Below are 19,894 nucleotides of genomic sequence, written 5' to 3'. Positions count from 1 at the left end.
ATACCTCTTTCTGCTTCAGAGGAGATTCATCCTGAACTGCTCCATAGCTTTTAGTCAGGCTCCGTAAGGCAAATCTCCCATTCATTTCACTCACTCAGCCCCACAGCCAGATCTGTTTGGCCCTTATTCCTCTATTTAAGTGCTCCCAAACTCTATTCTCTGATATCTGTGAGTGCTAAAAATAAGAGGAATGTGGCTGAAGATATCACCTACCTTTATTTTGATTTGCGTACTTTACCCATTTGAAACCCTGAGGGCAGCCTCATGGCTGTGGTCTCAGAGAGAACCACATTGCTCTCAAGCTTCTCTTCCCTCCCACCACAAACCACATTTCTCCTCACCTCTCTGCCAGCATCTGGTTGACAGTCAGATAGGCCCACAGCTTCTTAGTGAATTCAGGATCTGCGTATTTGTCTTTCTTCATGAAGCCATCCAGTTCTTCAACATCTCGCAGGGTTTCCATGACGAGCTCTGCATTTGCCTATGCAGTCAATGAGAGATAAAGATAATGGAGGGTGAGCCAGGAAAATGGGGTGACTTTGAGTTCCCCTCTTAGCATAGCTGTCATTAAGGACCCAGTCTGGCTCTGCCTACCGTCACTTCTAGATCAGAAGGTCACAGCACTATTGACCTGACTGCCAAGGGGAGGGGAGCTGTAGCAAGAGGGTCTTCTGCTAAAGACACTTTTGTGACAGTGGATTAAAACAGGTAAAGAACCTGTCAGCAGTAGCCAAAGACAGTGCTGCCATGTGCCAGAAAAAGAGACTCTTAACAGAGCTCTGCTATCCTCCCCCTGGCCTTTTTCACATCCAATTTCTACTGAGGAACAGGAACCAAATTCTACTTTCTCCCACAGACCTTTGGACTGCACTGTGTTTTGGCAGGAAAGAATATTGAACATGTTTGATTTTTTCCGGCAACTAACAAATGGCAACTCCTAAGCCCTGCAGGAGTGCAGCTATTTCAGTTCCTCCTGAGAACGAAGGATCTGGAGGTAGTATTCCCACCCCATCCCACTCCACCTGGAAGAGCAGCCCTGAAAACATCGGGAAAGTCTCGTCACATATGTCACAAGGAAGAGCATAAAAGAGCCGTTCTAGGACTTGACACACTGTATATCCACCAGCTTGAATTCCCCAGCAGTGGGAGGTTCAGCCATGAAATGAGCTACCTTAGGGGATCTCCCCTGCACCTTTGCAAACCATGAAGGAGGACTCCACAGTCTTAGTCTGGTTTGCAATTGACCTTTGCATGGTACATTTATTAGAAGCAAGTTCCTCTGGCAGGCTCCAGGACACAGGTAGTCACTATTTGTGGCTGTACTTGAAGCTGTTGTGAAAAATTGTTGGACAACCCCCCCATGAGTTTCCTCACTCTCCCACACAGAACCCAAGCGGACAAAACACCCTGTTGGCAATAACCTCCAGAACGGAGACTGTACACACAAGTGAAAGAACCAGCCCAAAGCCCAGGAGTAGGTATCCGAGGGACATCTTCACTCACTGCTGTAGCTGTGACGATGCTTTCCAAGTGCTGCAGGTTTTCCGTGTCGACTTTCCCAGCCACTACTATCTCCGAGCCACCAAAGTAGTTGTGGAAGCTGCTCTGGGTGACGTCTGACACTGACTCCTGGGGGTAGTTGAACTGAATCTTCCTCAAGAGCGGCGTGGAGACCTGGTTGTAGAAATTCTGAGATGGAAGGATACAGAGAAATGAGTCTGTTGTACCTGAAGCAACCTTCCCACATGAGCCACTCTTACTGAAATGACAGCAGGTGACAAAGCCTGGAGCCCTAATGGGCAAGTGGGACTTCCCTTGTCCCTGGGAATGCAGACTTCTTTATAGTTAGACCTTAGCACACTTGTAAGGGGGTACAGCAAGAAGATCTAGTCCAAGTCTTGTGGAAGTCAAAGGATGGTCAGAAGCCCATGGGCTGTGTTCTTCTTAGGCCTAAGAGGCTTGAGCACAGGTATATATGGGCCTGAATCTATTATCAGGTTGGTTAGCTCTTGGCTACTGTGTAAGACATACAGCTGCTTCCCACCTAATTCTTGTCAAAAACTAATATCTCACTTGTATTTGTTTCTGTGCTGTAGACTGTCTACCCTTTTCTGACCCTATTGTACCTGGCTGATGTGAACTGGGGTGTGTGCACAGCTGGGTTTAGCATATGGGACTAGATAGGGAAAACACCTGTGTGTGTCCTCTCACACCTCTGCTGGGAAAGAAGTATGAGAAGCCTGCATAGGTGATGAAACCGGTGAATAGAAATAAAATAAGGATGTAAGAGTTTGTTCACCAGCAATTACTGCTCACAGATTTGGAGCCAGAGCCTCCTAGAACTGAACTTTTTCTTACACTGACAGTTTGGATTAGCACTTAGCATTTATATCTAGGCCTTTTATTAGTGCTGAAGTGATCTGAGGTAAAATCTAGGCCTTAATTTTAATTCAGGAAATCTTTTTTTATAGTTCGGACTGTTTTATAGAATATTAATCCTACACAGAGCAGTAAAGCATGTATTATAGATACTACAAAAAACACAACTAGGAGCACTTAAGCTAATACATGATTGTCATCTTGCAGGACTCCACAAGAAACGATCCTCCCTATGAACCTAAGTAACTCTACTCTTGCAAGTGGAGTTACCCAGCTCCACAGCTGTGAACAGAACTGGAGAGTGTCAGAGGTAATGGACCAGAAACGCACCTTCATTTGGGCAGAAGTCTCCTGATTTCCAAAAATCCTCTGGGCCATGCCACGGTTGTCAGTTGCAATTCTCTGCAGGAAATCGTAATCTACATCAAACCCAATTCCAAGGCAGAAGAGAGAGAATTCGTCCTTTATGCTCTGCTTCACGTTCTTCTGGATCGTTGTCAGCTTTAGCTCACCTTGGAGACACAGAAAGGGTGACATCCATCTGAGCAACACAGGAAGTCTCCACCAAGGTAAGTGCATTCATGCTCTTCCAGTGTCTCTGGTTCCCTCTTAATATAAGGGAAATCTAGACAACCAGCTCAGACACCAAATCTCCATTTTGCAGTGCCTACAGTGACATTTGAGCTTCTTCTGGATGGAGATAAATTGTTTCCACTGAAGATGATTCCTTTGAACTCTTTTTTTGGTATCTGATGCATATTCTTTGTATAACCAGGGCTCTTACTAACTTCCTGGGGAGTTTGTAATTGTAACACATCTAGACTTCTGCAACCATTACTGCTTCAAGCCCTCTGCAGACTAAGATATTTCCAGAAAGGTTTCACTTTGTTTCTTGTACTTAAGATGTTCTCTGCCACCATTGGGACTGATTTTTTTTCAGACTTATTTTTAATGGTAGCCTCTTCTGAGCTGGCATCTTGCACTAAGTGATTGCTTTTGGCCAGTACCAAATCCAATCCAAATGAATTTGCTTTCTACTTTATTCCTGATTTTGATGTTACACTTGGGACTGCATAGACCCGTGTGGGCTAAGGTCATTGGAAGTGGAAATTTTTTCTAAGGTTGTTGTGATTACCTCTCCTACAGGACTTATGCATCTCTGTAATTGCAAGAAGTACATAACTTGCATAACATAATCTGCTCATCTTTTGTAAGCTTTTGTGCAAAGTCCCATGGCACCTAATAGCACTTGGCAAAAAAGCAGCAGAGGCATTGGAAGAAAGGGGAACAGAATTTTTTTAACCTACTGTCAAAGTGTCTACATGTTGCATGCTTTTCTCAGGCTAATCCCACTGGCCTCTCTTCTCACCTAAAGCAGGATCCTTACCTACTGTCGGGTCTCCATCAGACACCAATACAATCATGGAGACTGAGTTAGGGTCCAACATGCCTAAGTTTTGGGCTTCATTCAGGATGAACGTGGCTCGGAGAAGAGCTTCATTGATATTTGTGCCTGTCAAAGACATAAGGAAGAAACCAGATTTGATTCTTGTGGAATCCAGGTAAGTTCTGAGATTCTAGTGGAATTAATCAGCATAGACAAGACCTGAGATCAAGGCAGCAAAACCCCTCCTCTGTGATGCTTATGGTACATCTGCCTGCACTCTGGTTCCCTTTATCATCCTGGGCTGTCATTTTCCCCCCCCCTTAATTTCAGTGGGACCATTTGTGGTGTTGGGAACTATTTGCTGTGGGGAGAAGTAGTAGGTTTACAGGTAGATGACTGAATGAGAGCATGAACTTTCTTTTCTGGCATCAGCCTGTTCCTTGGACATCTTGATTGGGAAAGGTATATGATTACTAAGCCTGTCTAAAGGTTTGGCTTGTGGCACAGAAGAGCCAGAGTAAGAAATTAGTATGAGAGGATCAAGAGTAGGAAGGCTGAGCAGTCAGAAAATAGATATTTTCTTTGTCAAGAAAGAAAAAAATTAGCAGGTCCAGAGACAGGATAATAAAATGCTGCATTGCAAACTGGCTTTGCTGGATGGGAGCAGGTGTCTTAGCTTATCTGTCAATTCTTTTGGGGTAACAAAGTCAGGCTTATGAGGCACTTATACATCCAATATCGTTTCCTATTATCAGAACACTGATGGTCTTGGACAAGTCTATAGCTTCATGTTGATTCTACCTTACATGTTGCCAGTGAAAACTTCTGGAAATGAAGGTGCCGCAGTATCAGAAGGCTCTGACGTTGGGGAGACCCTCTACACACTATTGGCACACAAATAAATGAACAACTAAACCAGAACTGCACTTCAGAGAGCAATAGATTAAAATGATCATGAGCACCTTCTATACAAATAGCTCAATCACTAACAAATGAAGTATCCAAAGTGATGTAAGGCTGAAAAAGGCAACTGTCCTTGTTGGGAATGAAGGCACAAAAGGATGAACACTTTGCCTAGGGTGACATCTGTGAGGCTGGAGGTAGGACCTATAGAAGAAAGGCAGGAGGTAGGACCTATAGAAGAAAGGCAGCTGTTCTATGGTCTATGTTCTATCTGTTGTAGCTTATGCAGTAGAAGGAAATGCCATCCCATCCCCTAACACGATAAACCAGAATCCTTGCTCTCCTTTAGCCCCAGGGCAAGCTATTCCCATCTTGGGAATCAGACTTTTTGTTAGGAATACTCTGCCAATCTGAAGGTTGTTTGAGGTACCCGTTCCTCTGATATCTAACTTCCATGAGCACCTTGCAATTAAAACTTCATACCCCCGTTGGGATGGATTGCCTGGATGTACTTCTTAGCGTCTTCAACCTGCGCTGGGGTGGCTGAGACTAGATTGTCTCTCCAGCATCGGACATTGTGGTTGAAGTCAATAACGGAGAACTGATCAGCAGCACGGAGCTCACTCAATATTGCCTTCATCGCCTCGATGGTCTGAGAAGAAGAAATTTAAGAGAAGACGAGTTTATGCTTCCTGTTGCTGAAAGCATCTTCTTAACTTGTGACTGCAGGCAAACAGATGCCTCTGATGAATAAGATCATAAGCTCTGGAATCCAAAAGAGTATCTGCTATCCAAATCTCTCTTTTTTTGCACTTCTTGCGTAAAGTTGAACTTTTCACCAAAGAAACACAGAAAAAATGCAATTAGCAAGAACAAACCCATGTGACTCAATCCATCCTTGCTTAACTCCTGCTAACACAGAGTGAGGTGAGAAAGAGAAGCAGTTTGTGAGACATTGTGGTTCAGGAGAGAGGAACTGCTTGTATCAGCTCAGGAGACTTAGCTCTGTTTCAGGATGGTTAACATTTGTTTGGAGATGCATGATTTAAATAAAGTGACAATTAGCCTGTATCCCAGTTTCGCGGCATTGATGTCCCCAAGGAAGCAATGTGCCAAGCCTTAGTATTATGCTCTGAAGCAAATTCAAATATACCTAGATCAGCACCAACTAATGTTTGTCTATCCAGTTCTTAAAAACCTTCACTGACACATGATACACAACCTCCTGAACTCCCCCCTCAGCACTACAAAGTTTTTCCTAATATCTAATGTAAATCTCTCTTTCTGTAAATCCGATGTCATTTTATTCTATCCTCGGTGGGCATGAATACCAGTTGATGAGTTTCCCTTTTAGAACAATTGTTTACATATTTGGAGGCTGATTATGTCTCTCCAAGTCTTTTCTTTTGCAGACTAAAATACCTTATTTTTCGCATTTTTGCCCCCAGTCAACAATTTGTCCACAACTGTTTGGAAGCAGGGAGGTAATATCCCCACTGAGACTTTCCCAGGATTCAGTAGAGGAGATTAGAGAAAAAGGGGTTCATAGTCTTTGCAAAATGTTTTGTGATCTGTCAATTAAAATTTTAATTTACAGCTAAATTCCATATTCTGATGGCAACACCTCTTCCTTACACCATGGAAGGAACATTACAAATAAAAAGTAAAATCATGAAGTCTTTGATTCACCAAATATTCTCCACATTCAGTGAGATTTTTGATGGAGTAAAGTATAAAGAACTAAGCTGGTAATTTTGAGTGCCAGCCTGCTACAGAATTGTATGGTAAGGCACACAGGAAAAGTTGGCAGGAGGTTCATTTTGCAATAGAGGTCAAACACTTACTTGTTTCATTTTCAGTCCCCACATCGAGCCACTGACATCTATGACAAATAAAATGTTTTTGGGCAGAGGATCAAGATTTTCCGGAGCAAAGAAGTGAATAAAATAGCCATTAAAAATCTGCAAAATAAAATGAAAAATTCAGAGTGAAGTGAGTAAAGATGTCAGAAAACTCAGGACAATAACAGAGCAGAAAATGTTATTCTTGTTTATGGGCCAGTTCTAACTTTCAGCTCTGCACGTCACTGTAGCCTTACACCATTTATACTACATAGTCTTTACTTTTTATCAAGGGAAGCAGAGCCTGGTTCTCAGACAACGGCCATGCACTAGTACAGGGAGGAATGAAAAACATTTTAAAGACGACTGTTCTGTCTGTAATAATTCAACCCCATAACTCTGCTTCATGTTAACATAAAAATAGTGATGTTCTGGTTGTCTCCTTGTGATGTATTGGTACAACGTCCAATGACTCTGTCCTCTGATTCAACATTAAATCACCAGAGTGCTGCTATCTATAAAAGACATTGGCTTTTGGGCAAGACAGAAATCTTCTCCTGACTATATGTAGGACCACGTCTTAGTCATAAATTAAGTAAATCTATTCTGCCCACTTAAAAGCTCTCTGTTCTTTCAATTGGATACAGAGCTCTTTCTCATGCTTATTCTCCTGAATGATGAAGTTTATTTATCACAGTTTGCTTAACGACAGAGATTTCTGTATTCACAGATCTCCTGTCCCAGTTAAACAGCAACACTTACTTCCAGTTCTCCACCCGTGGTTTCTCTGTTTACATCATATTGCACCACAAAATTTCCATCTACTGCTGTGGCTGAGCACGTAGGGCATTTTCGTTGTTGAGCCATTGTTGGCTTGAAAGAGATATGAGCCTTGAAATGAGAAGTGGTCACCAGTCAATCAGAAGTTGTGTGAAAGGTGGATCGTTGAAACAAAAAGAATTCGTCTATTCATGAAATACCGTATTTCACTGAATGCTTTCCTTCTTTCTTTATTTGTACTCTTAGTTTAAATGGAAAATGGACTTTGTAACTTCAAAAGAAGAACAGCACTAAAGTTTGCCTGGATGTGCTGATTCAGTAGTAGCAACTGTGACACAAGTAAGATGACCCATCTACAGCAGCAAGTATTTCAATTAGAGCTGTGCAAACTATTTTTGGTAAGTAATATATTGACTTATTTAACACTTCCTAGTTGAAACTATCTAATTTTAGCAACATTTTTAATAACTTTTTAATTGATTTTTTCCAAAAAAAATGACAGCTTGTAATTTTTCTGTAAATTGAGTACTAGGAATCATTTTCATTAGTCATGTGATTGGTTATGCAGACTTTATGGCATTATTTCTCTGCTTTGATTGGTTAACTTGAAATTTACTGAGAAGATAAGATATAATATATACAGCCATACACTACCTCTGGAATAATTTGCTAAACTAGGAACGTGGAATGTGGGTGAACGAGATATAAAGTTGAGCCTGTCTATCAAGAAACAATACCACCTAATATTTATTATAGTAGCATAGACAGACTTTTTGGGCCTGATTCACATATCCTGTACTAGATGTCTATGTAAGAATGAGAAGAGTTGTACCTTCCCAGAGTCACTGCTCGAAGTTTCCTGAGAAAAACTTCTCTACTGTTGGAGGGTTTACTACTCAAGAGCTGTGCTAGAGAAAGCTAGGGTACTAATATTAAGGAAAAGAGCAGTTCTAAATTAAGTCCCTATGCAGATGTTCTCAGTTGAAACTGAGTTTTTCCAGAACGGTTATTCCACTTGATATTCATCACCTACCTTTTTCACATCCAGCAATCTCAGTGCATTGCTCTTTCAGAATTACAAATTAAAAGCTTTGGGCAAAGATGGATGGACTACACACTATTTCTATACTGCTGTCACTGTAGTATTTGGGCATCTTGTACATATATTTAGGTATCAATAATGAAGGCACTATACTTTTTTGCCATATTTTTTCATGCTTCCAGGAGGTATGAAAAAATACCATGACTGCATAGGAACAAGTGTGAAAACTGAAGTTTTCATGCTTTTTCCAATCTGTGACTGTTACCTTTTTTTCTCCCTTGGAGATGGTCGTGATTCCATCAAAATGATTTCCAAGCGAATTGGGAACATGCACATAGCGAAGTCCCTGTGGCTCAATAATGCGGACATCCACCTAAAGGCAGGAAGGGAGGACATTTACAACGGAGCAGTGCCAGTGTTGTACCAGGATCTTATGAAACCTCCAAGGCCAAACTGTAGCTGGAGGGTGGGTTGTCCTTGAGAATGCTCCAGTAGGGCTGGTCTCATTCATGCGATGCTGAAAATAGACCACAATGGGAAGGCAAAAAACCCAAGTGTCCGAAGAATAGAAAGATTATGATGGAAATACTCATTATTCTGCTCTCTCTCACCCCCTGGGGCAAGTGGTGGGATAAGAGTCAGGGGGGATACCATCATTTATGCTGAAAGCACAAAAGAAGCATGAAGTGACTCTGCCTCAGTGCTGCTTCGGGTTAAGAGGCCAGGAAGAACACTTGGTGATGAGTTGACTCCGTCTCTACTCATGCTATTGAAAGAATAGAGAGTATTTTTGGTTTTGTTTGAATGGCCAAGATGATTTGGAAAATAAAGTTTTTATCCCATCAGCCTGATATAAGGCCTTTTTCATGTTGTGTTTCTGATTAATTGGTAAGACTACTAGGAGGCAGGACATGGCATCCTTTTCAGTAAGACTAACTCAGGCCTTTGGACAGCTTGATCACAGGCTGCACAAAGGAAATGTGAGCAGTAAACTTTCATATACAGCTTGTGCTGAAGCCATGGAAAACTGAAGAAGGCATTTATGAAACAGGAACATAAGAATGGCCGGATGGAAATGTCCAGCTAGTGCTATATCTTGTGTCTGTTGGTGGATGACAGAGGACACCTTTGGATGAGTGTAAGAAAGAGGGTAAGAATAAGACAAATTATCTTCTGGCAGACAGCTGTGGAGGGACTGTCATTCAGAGAACATCTGCTCTCATAGGACACTATCTCATGAAGTTGGGATTATTGTGAAAAGCACTGTTCCAAATAAATAGCCAATATTGTTTGTTTTCCTTCAGTCAAGTTTACACAAGGGTATATATAGGCCAAAGCTTGTTCGCCGAAGTGGTTCTGACGTGTGTCAGTCATGATTCAGGAGATGCCCAACCGTGTTGGTACGAGAGGAGGCAAGACATGTTTGTTCCTCACTCATGTAGCTACATAGCTTCTGGTTTGAAGTGCTTCATGCTGGTCTACACAGTGATCTTGAAGCTATTTGTACCAAGCCCATATGAAAGGAAGGAGCTGTAGATGAAGTGTCCTGCTGTGGGGTTTGTAGGAACCTTGGTTGCTTTCTCAATAAGGATTGACCTGTGGGGTGTTGCCTACACACACCAGCTCTACTTTACCTCCATGTGCTTTGCCAAGCGTCCTGGCTTCACAGAGATGACATGCTCATAGGAGCTCAGTTTCCTTCGAATCATTTCATGGTAGTGAAGTTCGAACTGGATTCTCATCCCTGGGGGCACATTCACTTCGGTTTTGAAGTTTTCCATATCCAAGGTGTTGCTCCTGAAAAGTCAACTGTGGGGTTATTTTGAGAAAGTACTTTGCATTTTGGTTTAGTTATGAGTTTTCTGGGTCTGATTCTAACTGTGGTCTATATCAGGGAACTGCAATTGTCTGTTAGCACAGTATGTTTTATCAAGCTGAAAGCAGAAACACAAATTAAGTCCTTGACAATTAAATATCAGAGATGCTGTAAGTAAGCGACCCATTTTCCTTCCCATCAATTTCCTTCTGGGATGGGTCACCTCAGTTCTCCTATAAATAAGTTCTGTACAATAACCATATGCCAAAGACTTTATACCTTACTATTCCAGCAGCTTTTCCTCTGGCTTTTGCTTGAGAGTACATTTTTCTGGCTTCAGATTTTTCCCGAATTTTACTGGTGAATGTGATACCATTGACATCCCTAGGAGAGAGAAGTACAGTCAGTTTGCAAAAGAAACAACTTTATAACTGATGACTGTTCCTTCACTTTAGAAAAACATCAGTGAAATCTAAGCTAGTGGGAAATTAAATAATAAGACTCTTGTTTAACTCCAAAGTAATGAAGTCTGGTTTCCACTAGATCCGCATCTTTTTCCATACCTGCTTTTTTATTTCGCTCTTGCACTCTGAGGAGGATCTGCTCTCCCCCACCTCCTTCACACTTTCCCCATTCTTTGGGCAGGGCTGTTTTGGAACAAGGATCAGGACATGTCTCCTGATCAGCAAGCTGGCTGCTGCCTCCTGAACGTACACTGAACCAGGCTAGTTTCCTTCTGTTCAGTGAGGGCTCTAATTTGGGCCTCTCTCTTGCCGTTGATCTGGTGCCAACTTGCACAAGACAGGTAGGAGCTAAGTCTATTTAAGCCTTCTGTCCTTTTGTCAAATTTTGTTGATGCTGGCCAACGGCCCAATAACTACTGGAGAGGAAGAGATGGACAGACAGACAGTATGATGACATGAGCCTTTTTCCTTTGAGAAAACCTGCTAAAATTACACTGAACCTGGAAAATAATAAGTGTTTTGCTTTTACAAATACTTCCCTCCCACCACATTCTGCCACCACATTGAACCGGGCCAGAGCCCAAGGCTGATACCTGCCCACTACTTACATAGTAAAGTTGTCAATAAAAGCTCCTTTGGGGACTTGTACATCAAACACTATGTGCTGGGACCGTTTTGCGTTATTCACCATTTTGGCTTGGATCATTGTGTTGGCCAACCGTGACGTTATAGTGGATTGAACTTTGTAGCTGTAAAGACCTATCTTGTCATCATCTTCCACCTGTAATTGACAAAATTCTTCTATAAATTTAGGGCACACCTAGAAAATGTGCCCTAGAGGGCAATATCAAGCCCTTTTATAGTCTCAGTGTCTTTTGTTCAATCGCTGTTCCTTACAATATGGCAGCTAGATGGAATGTGAACTCAAATTCAGGGCATCTCCGTATTTTACCTGGCAATTGTGGCAGGATACTCATGTGACTACAGTTCATTATAACATTTCAGCTGAAAGAGGGAATTTATTAAGCTGGAATGTTTTCCTTGCTTTTCACCATGCAACCAGTCCTTGGAATGACTCTGTTGGTGCAATCCAGCATAGAAGGGTACACAGTAATACTCAACATCATATACTGAGGAGGCGAGAGCATACACTTTCAATAAAAGTCCTAAATAAAGGAGACCTGAAACATTGGTTATCAACCTAGTCTTGTAAATGGATAAACCATGGCAGTGGGAGAACAGTATTAAACAGGTATATGAAGATATTGTTTTTGTCTGATCACTTTTGATGCTTTTTTCTTCATATTTACCATACCCTTCTCCCTCCAAGAGAGTGGTTGTATAAACAGCATTGTGCAAACTGTGCTCTGTTTAAAGAAAATAGGTTAATACCCAACCAGTGGTAAAAACAAGGAACTGAACAAACAAAAGGATTGATTTCCAAAAAATGGTTAACTAGAAAATCACTTTGTTCAGTATTATTTTCCACAGAGTAAGAAAAAAACTCACCAGGTCTCCAACATACCCCCAGTCAGACGTGCTTCGCTGGAAAAGAAAAATATGGAGAACATATTTCAGCAAAGCTAAGAACACAGATCGTGGCTGTTTCAAGGCAGGGATCAGACAGTGGTAACATCTAAAAGCTGCTTTCCAAGATGGTGAGAATTGGTTTGAGTTCTCAGACTTAGTGTGCATATTCCTTTCGTCTTATTCTATGTATTTACATGAGGGATGTTGGAGCATGTGATCTCTCAGCTGTGACTTAGAGGCTATCAAAAACAGAAGGACAGCTCTCTTCCTCTGTATTTTTTTTTTTTTAATAGAAAACATTCTCTTCTAGAACAAAAACATTCTTCCTGAAAGCCAAATATGCTGGCAAAAAGTCATACTCAGAAACCTGAGCTTTTAACAGAAAAAAAACTCTTTTTGTTTTTCTAGGAAAAGTGGAAAAACCTCAGAACCCAGACCTTTTAAGCTCACTTTGTTTTCATTAACATTACAGAATATATATTTATATTATTGTATTATATGCAATATGTATGTATAAAAAACCCTACTGTGTAATCGATATTACATTTATATACTTGTATATATGTAAAGTTAGTGATGCATACACTGCTTAAAAGAGCTGAAACTGCTCATTAATGGTTGTTATTGTCCCTTGCCCTATGAACGGTTCCATTTGGAGATTTCTATGAAGAGGTGGTGACATCTTGTGGCCATTTGAATCATTCTGTTTAATTCCCTAAAACTTAAAGCTCACATAAGGAATCAATCCTAGGACGGGATTTGGCTCACGCAGGGGGAGATGCAATTCTTAAATGCAGCTATCTACTTTGGTGTTATCATCACAGCTCTTCACAGTCAATGGAGTAATCCCTTTCATCTGAAAATAGATACCCCCATTTGGTTGAATGAGTCCTGCTCTAAACTATGCTGCCTGTGCTGATTAGAGGAGTACCCAGTGCTGCTGGCAGTGCCCAAGGGTACCACTATGGCCTTCAGCTGGGGCTCCAGGAGATCATGAGGGTCCTGAAGGTTTTGCGCCTGTAAGTTTTGCATGATATCTGACACCCAGTGAGATGTCTTGGACACTTCTAGATCCGTACATGTAGGCAACTGAACCGAGCCATTCAACTCCATTGATGATAAGCAGGAACTTAAGGAGACCAGTTCAGAAACTGATGGCTAAATTGTAAAAATGTACGAAAACATACCAAGCTCATCTCACATTTCAGTAGCACTTGAATCCAAGAGGACCCAAAACCACAGAAGATGCTCATGAAAACTGTATCAGTCTTATGGTGCACATAAAGTTTGCTATACAGTTACTAAATTAATTTGAAGTTAATTAATATACTGTTACTAGGAAAATCTTTGGCTTCATAAGAGATGATACATGTCATAGCAAGATCATTTTAATGACATGATTTTAGGAATCCTTTAAAGCCAGATAGAGAGACGGCAGGATATCTGCCTGCCTGAGAACAAATATGGGTTTTTATTTACTAGCTATTCAGGCTCTACCTGAAACATTCAGACTGGGATTTCAGGATCTGGAAGTTTATGGCTCTCTAGAGACCCTGTGCAAGACATGATGGACTGATCCTTGCTCAGTCCATCCTGACACCCCACAAACATCACTGTACAGTGAACTGGACCCTTCACATCTGGTAAAGAATCAGACCATGAAGAATGACTATTGTCCCCACATACTCTTGGCATAGGAAACATCACCAGCATGAACAGAAATTAAGACTAAACCAACCTTAACTGAAACAGATTTAATTTTGAAAAGATGAGGAGCAAGACCTCAGCACAGAGGGGATTTGTTTTATTGTGGTACTTTTCTGGTTCTCAAAAGATCTTAGGGTTCCTGACTCACTTTGCGAATGGTGCTTAAGGCTTTCAAGATGCCCAGGTTTCCTTCCTGTTTGTTTTTGTGAGGGTGGAGGAGAAGGGGGAGGCACTGATGGAGATGTGAGCTTATCACTTGCACATGTAGTGACTCCCACTGCTGTTGTTAGAGATCAGACATGGGGTGGGCCAACCATCCCCCTCAGATCTCAAAGGTTGCAGAGGGCAGCCACTCCAACAGGTCAAGAGGACAGAGCTGTAGATAACTATACTTCAGGTTCGAGTACTGGTGTGGTTACTGAGAACATGGGCTTTGCAGGGACTTCTGTGGCACATGAGACTTGTGCTATTTCTGGCATGAGGATTCATGGCTGATCCTTGCCTTTAAACCACATGCAGATCTGCTGATGACTGCACTGTGTAGAAACATCATCTTGTGCAATATCTAATGTGTGGTAAATTGTTAATTAGAGTGGAGACAACAAGTGCCTCAGGACTGTTTTAAGGATCTGGTCTTGACAGATGCTGGGCTAGATCTTCAGGTACTGAGACCTATCTTCTCCTGACATCTGTGCAGGCTATGGGTATTTAACCCTCCATAACGATCTTTGTTCAAATCACTGTGCGTGAATGTTGCAGCTACAATGCAGTCTACCATCAAGAAAATACTGGGTACTTCAAGGCAACTTTTATCCAGGGCTGCTGACCCTGACTCCTCCCGTCCTATCTGTGGAGGAAGAAGCCATGTTGTCTATGGGAGGAACGCATTACAAGACGTAACACATTACAAGAGATTGCAGTTTTTACATCATTTATGGGATGCCTAGCTTACCATTGCTTTCAAGTTGCAGTCCACAGGCTACTTCTGAGATGTGACTTAGTAAAACAAGGAAAGCAGATTCAGAGACATTATACTGCATTTGAAGGAAATGACTTTTCTACTGGGGCATGAAAAAGATTGAAAAGTAAATGTCCAGCATGAGAAACTAGAAAGAAGACGAGATCGATTAGGAGGCATTTCTTCACAGAAAGGGTCGTTAGGCATTGGAATGGGTTGCCCAGGGAGGTGGTGGAGTCACCATCCCTGGAGGTGTTTAAGAAAAGACTGGACGTGGCACTTAGTGCCATGGTCTAGTTGACATGGTGGTGTTAGGGCAGAGGTTGGACTTCATGATCCCAGAGATCTCTTCCAACCAAATTGATTCTGTGATTCTGTGATCTACCTGGCATGTCCTCCCAGTTCTTTGAGGTGCTGTTTCCTCATAGATTCACTTGTTTTCGTATGAATCATTTCCTAAGCAGTTTTTAACACGCTGCAGTTTCATTGCAGCCTCTTCAGACTCCTTCTGGGGAAGACGACTCTTACTGTGACGTGCAAGAAGAGCAATTTCAAACCTAAGGCTTGGTAGAGTTTGTCTTCACAGTGCTGCAGATGGATCTTGGTCTGTCTGGTTGCATTTATACCCCGGGAGCCGGGGGGCTCTCCAGCCAGAGGATTCCACTCTCTCCTTCTGTATTTAGTTCCAGTGATGGTTCTCACGGAGAGGAAACCAGGCAGGAAGAGAAGTAAGCAAATAGGTGTGATCTCACCTGACTCTGGACAGCCAGACATCAGGACAAAGATTGGGATACATGCTACAGAATATCCCACCTCACAATCTAGACACAAGCTCCATTATCTCTTTCCAAAACAGAGATAATGGCAGTGCACCATCATATAGAAGTTCATAAGGTTACCTGCATTCCAGCCCATGGGGTGCTCTGTTTCTGTGGTCACGAGGACCATTCACATACCTGAGGCACAGTATTTTTGGAATTACTCAGGAGCAAATATTTTTCGCCAGAATACCTGATCTGGACCTCGAAAATAGTTCCTTCTATGTAGAGCTAATCAGTAGGGTCTGCAGAGGAGTTCTATTTTCTTGATGCCAATGGGCTATTGACCTCACTGTAGAAAAACATAGTGCTAAAATAATAATTTGGAAGACAGCCTTCCTCTAGTGATTAACAGTAAGTAATTGTATGCCTGCTGTTGTCTCAAGATGTTTTGCGTAGATTAGTTTAACCTCATTTATTAATATTTTATTGTGACTCAACTAACATATGGGTAGCTCATCTTATAGCTGAGATCTTAGTTTACGAAGGCTAATTTGATAGGTAAAGGATGGGAAATACTATATGGGAATATAAAGAATAACTGGTATAATAAAACCACTAGTATAACTGCAAATTGCTGCATGCATATGTCTATACCACTATGTATCTGTAAAGTTGGGGAACAGAGGTGACATAATACATATGGCACTAATACAGACATGTTGGAAAGAAATTATGCCCTGAAGAAGTGCAGCTAGAGAGTATTTCTGCTTAGATCATGACTAAATTATTTAAATACTGGTCTGGCAAATGTAAGCTGGCTTGATTCATATTTATGCTAAAATATTCTGGTTTTTTGGCAGTGTAATAGGGGCTTTAGGTGTCAATAAGTTACGTTTACACTCTGTGTGAGGGCCCTTTCGAAAAGTCTCAGGATAAAGAAGAATCATGTTTTCCTGTGCTTAACTTCAAAGATGCTGGGAAATCTGACTTTACTCAAGAGGATCTTTTGTTTTCACTACGTTGAACAAGCTCAAGAAAGGTAGCACCAGAGGTTGGTGGAAGACAAGGTCCACTCTGAGTATCATTTCTTTCACGCAGTGTAATAAAAGTTAATATCTTCAAACAACTGATTTCATCATTATTATCATTAATTACTACTCCTGCAATGCTGTTTTAAATGTTTCTGCTTCAGAAGCCAACAGACTGTAATAATCTGCAACCCATCAGCATGTTGGAAACAAATTTTCTTCCCTGGTCTCAGACTCCACAAGCTCATTACCCATGTGATACTGTGCTGTACTCTTTTGACCTGAATTAAATATGAATGAATGGACTACCTGCAGGACTGAAAGGTTTCTGCCTACATTGCCAGCGTCTGAAGTCCTTTTCCATTTTCTCATGGAAAAGCCTCATGAGCATCAATGGGATTTATCCCACACATGAAGTTAGATAGACAAGTATCTCCATTGTTTAGCATCTGTGTTATGGTCCTTAGGAGCACAGATATGGAACAAAGCTTTGTTGTGGTAGGTACTGCATAAAGGATAGTAGCAGTTCTTATCCTGACAAGAGATAGAGAGGTCCCAATGCATATAAGGACCTGCTGGTCCCACCTGATTGCACACTCACAACCCTTGACATGGATCAACCCATATGGAGAGAGCTCCCAGGCATTCTTCCTTCCCTTTTTTTGAAGCATTTTGGGTACTGTACCTGGTACCTGCCATTTCTCGTCTTGGAGCTTGAAGGAAATCCATCGATTTCTAGGTCAATCAGATTTTCCACTTCCTAGAGGAGAAAGAAGAAGAAAGAAACAGGTGTTGATGCTGTCTTACTGTTTGATTTATCACTTGATTTATTATTGGTTAGCACTCTAATAAAGTTCCAAAGGGAATTTACCTCCCCTTGGTGCAAATGGGGAGCAGATGCACAAACCATCTCAGACCAAAATGCTGCACCTTCACACATTTGATTTCCCTCTGTGGCCAACTCTGTAGCTCTATATACTTTCATAAGATCATGACCTTCACCATCACTGTACAACCTTTCCTTCTGAAACAAGGAGTAATATTTAACACACTGAAATGACCATAAAGAGCAAGAGGCAGATTATCATCAGGACGGATCTAGCCACGGTAACTACAGCTTTTCAGATACTGATATCATTTAAACCAGCAAGTTCAGAGAATTTTTGCTCAAACCAGTAGAAATTGTCTCTGTTTTTATACTAATATACCCGAGGACTAAACTTGTCCCAGTGACAGCAAAGGAACATCAGGTCTTTTCCAAGTGCAAAGCTGCACTCATTCAATTAGAAGTGTGGTTTTTATACCACAGCAATACTCTTAATTAAATTTTGTTAGAAGTTTACGGCAATAAAGAAGGCTAAGTACATGAGTTGCTCTCCAACTTGTATGATAGCACACAAGGTTTGCACAAAACTAACTTAAATTGTTTAAGCACATTGATGTTAAACTGATACAACATCTATGGTTGTTGACCACAGGTCTGGAATATTTTTCCTGGGAATTACAAACTCAGTATAAAAATCTCACTGTGTCATGAAAAGTGCTGTAAGAACTAAGAAAAAGAGGATATCCCCAGTCACTAATTCTTTTTGTTAATCTTGCAAAGGAAAAGAAAGCTTCACACCATCCCTGCTGACTTCGCAGAAATATTGCAATACGGCAATGTGGAAATGGGTGTAGACCCTCAAATCTAAGTTCACCTGAGTCTAGGGGTTTAAATTTGGGGTTAGCTTCAGAGTCAATGCTATAACTATATCTTTCATTACTGTATTATTCAAAGAAATTACAAGCTCTTATATAAATTACCTCATCCCTCTGCTGAAGAACATACAGTCAATAGGATCTTAACTCCATATTTGAATTTGTTTTAACAAAAACCTGAGTCCATATGAAGCTTTGCTGAAGTTCACAGTGGTCCATACAGGAGACTCTATCCACAAAGGTATCTAGGTGCTTTGTTTCTGCTTATTCCAGGGAAATGGGATATAAAAAAAGCTGAAGGTCTGACCATAGGAGCCCATTTGAATGTTTAAAGGTTAAAGCCACCAGAAAAGGCAAAGTTGAGCTAAAAATATTAATCTTGCTTGAAAAGAAACTTGGAGTTATGCCCATATGATCCCAACTTCAGTAATAAAAAAGCAACACTACAAATAACAGGTGAAAACCAATTATCAGAACAATCCCATTTACAGTTAAAAGTAGAAGAGAATTCATGAGATACAAGCAGAGCTATGAAGCAATGTCCCAGTTCTGCTCCCACTGAAGCCAGCTGCAGCTTCAATACTGACATCAGCAAGGAAGGGAGACCTTGGCCCTGCCTTGAAATACTCACATCTGGGATTTCGTCGATAACAAGATCAAAGCTTTCTACTCCAGAAATGAAGAACAAAACCAGGAAGCAGAGCAGATGCTTCATTTTCTTCCTGCTTGTCTCCTGAGAACAGCCCGCATAGATACTAGACACAAGATCTTTCCTTCTCTGAGACAAGTTCAAGGAAACAGCTCAGGGTTATGCAGTATTTTGAACAAAGTTTTGAAACGCTGACTTTGTTTAGGCCATAGGTAAATATTTGCCTTGCAACGCAAGTCTGAGCTGTGGTGCCTGAGCAAGGGTTATCCAAATAGTGTCTTCACTCACCTCTGCATTCGATAACAGCTCAGGCTTGGATAGGCTCACTTCTTGCTTTTGTAGCTTCCCATGATGTTTGACTAATTTCCTGCTAGGCGCAGACCTTGGAGTATCCAAAACTTCAAAAGATCAAAGCAAGAACTCACTCCTAGCTTGTTTGTTTATAGTAAATGAGGTGAAGACTCGTTCTCAGAGCAGTGGAGGCAGCAATGTTGTGCTTCTCCAAGGGCCCTTCCATCCAGCCACCTCACAGGGGTTGGCAAAGACCTTTGGGCCGGGTTCTGACCCACACAAACACCCTTTTCGCAGTCTGGTTGCGAAGGATCATAGCTGGTTGTGGGATAGTCCTAGTTTTTCAAAGTTAGTAATGTGAAAACATCTGATCATATTGTATAGCTCCTGGGTGCTTTTGAAACTGTTTTGGTCTCCCTGTCTCTTTGGGTATTTCAAGAGATGTGATAAAGCAAAGCAAAAGGGGGAAAGAAGAGTGGAAGTAGGTTTCTGGCAAAAGGAGCCGGGGTATCCCTTCCGCTTTTCCAGGAAGAAAGGAAATTTGCAGACATCTGAGTAACCTCACTGGAACAGACTAAATTAATGGGAACCCAGGGACAAAACAGCAGACAAGATTCGATTCGATTCGACTCGATTCTGTTCTATTCTATTCTATTC

General features: G+C 41.4%; 1 protein-coding gene across 1 annotated transcript in view; it reads right to left on the bottom strand.

The window, feature by feature from the left end:
- ITIH2 (inter-alpha-trypsin inhibitor heavy chain 2) overlaps positions 1 to 19,060 on the bottom strand; it is a 28,201-nt gene extending 9,141 nt beyond the window's left edge. The window contains exons 1-14 of the mRNA XM_009704801.1: positions 18,929 to 19,060; positions 17,282 to 17,356; positions 12,122 to 12,157; positions 11,221 to 11,393; positions 10,428 to 10,532; positions 9,967 to 10,129; positions 8,598 to 8,705; positions 7,273 to 7,401; positions 6,514 to 6,630; positions 5,153 to 5,321; positions 3,767 to 3,892; positions 2,710 to 2,891; positions 1,504 to 1,689; positions 342 to 481 (exon numbers count right to left, since the gene is read on the bottom strand). Coding sequence (XP_009703103.1) covers positions 342 to 481; positions 1,504 to 1,689; positions 2,710 to 2,891; positions 3,767 to 3,892; positions 5,153 to 5,321; positions 6,514 to 6,630; positions 7,273 to 7,401; positions 8,598 to 8,705; positions 9,967 to 10,129; positions 10,428 to 10,532; positions 11,221 to 11,393; positions 12,122 to 12,157; positions 17,282 to 17,356; positions 18,929 to 19,012 — 1,793 coding nt within the window. The 5' untranslated portion in view covers positions 19,013 to 19,060. The remainder of the gene's footprint in view (positions 1 to 341; positions 482 to 1,503; positions 1,690 to 2,709; positions 2,892 to 3,766; positions 3,893 to 5,152; positions 5,322 to 6,513; positions 6,631 to 7,272; positions 7,402 to 8,597; positions 8,706 to 9,966; positions 10,130 to 10,427; positions 10,533 to 11,220; positions 11,394 to 12,121; positions 12,158 to 17,281; positions 17,357 to 18,928) is intronic.
- Between the last annotated feature and the right edge of the window lie 834 nt (positions 19,061 to 19,894).

The sequence above is a fragment of the Cariama cristata genome, unplaced genomic scaffold (genome assembly GCF_000690535.1).
Source record: "Cariama cristata isolate BGI_N322 unplaced genomic scaffold, ASM69053v1 scaffold12317, whole genome shotgun sequence".
NCBI lineage: Eukaryota > Metazoa > Chordata > Aves > Cariamiformes > Cariamidae > Cariama > Cariama cristata.
Note: the sequence above shows the minus strand (reverse complement) of the source record. Positions and strands in the feature narration are given on the sequence as shown.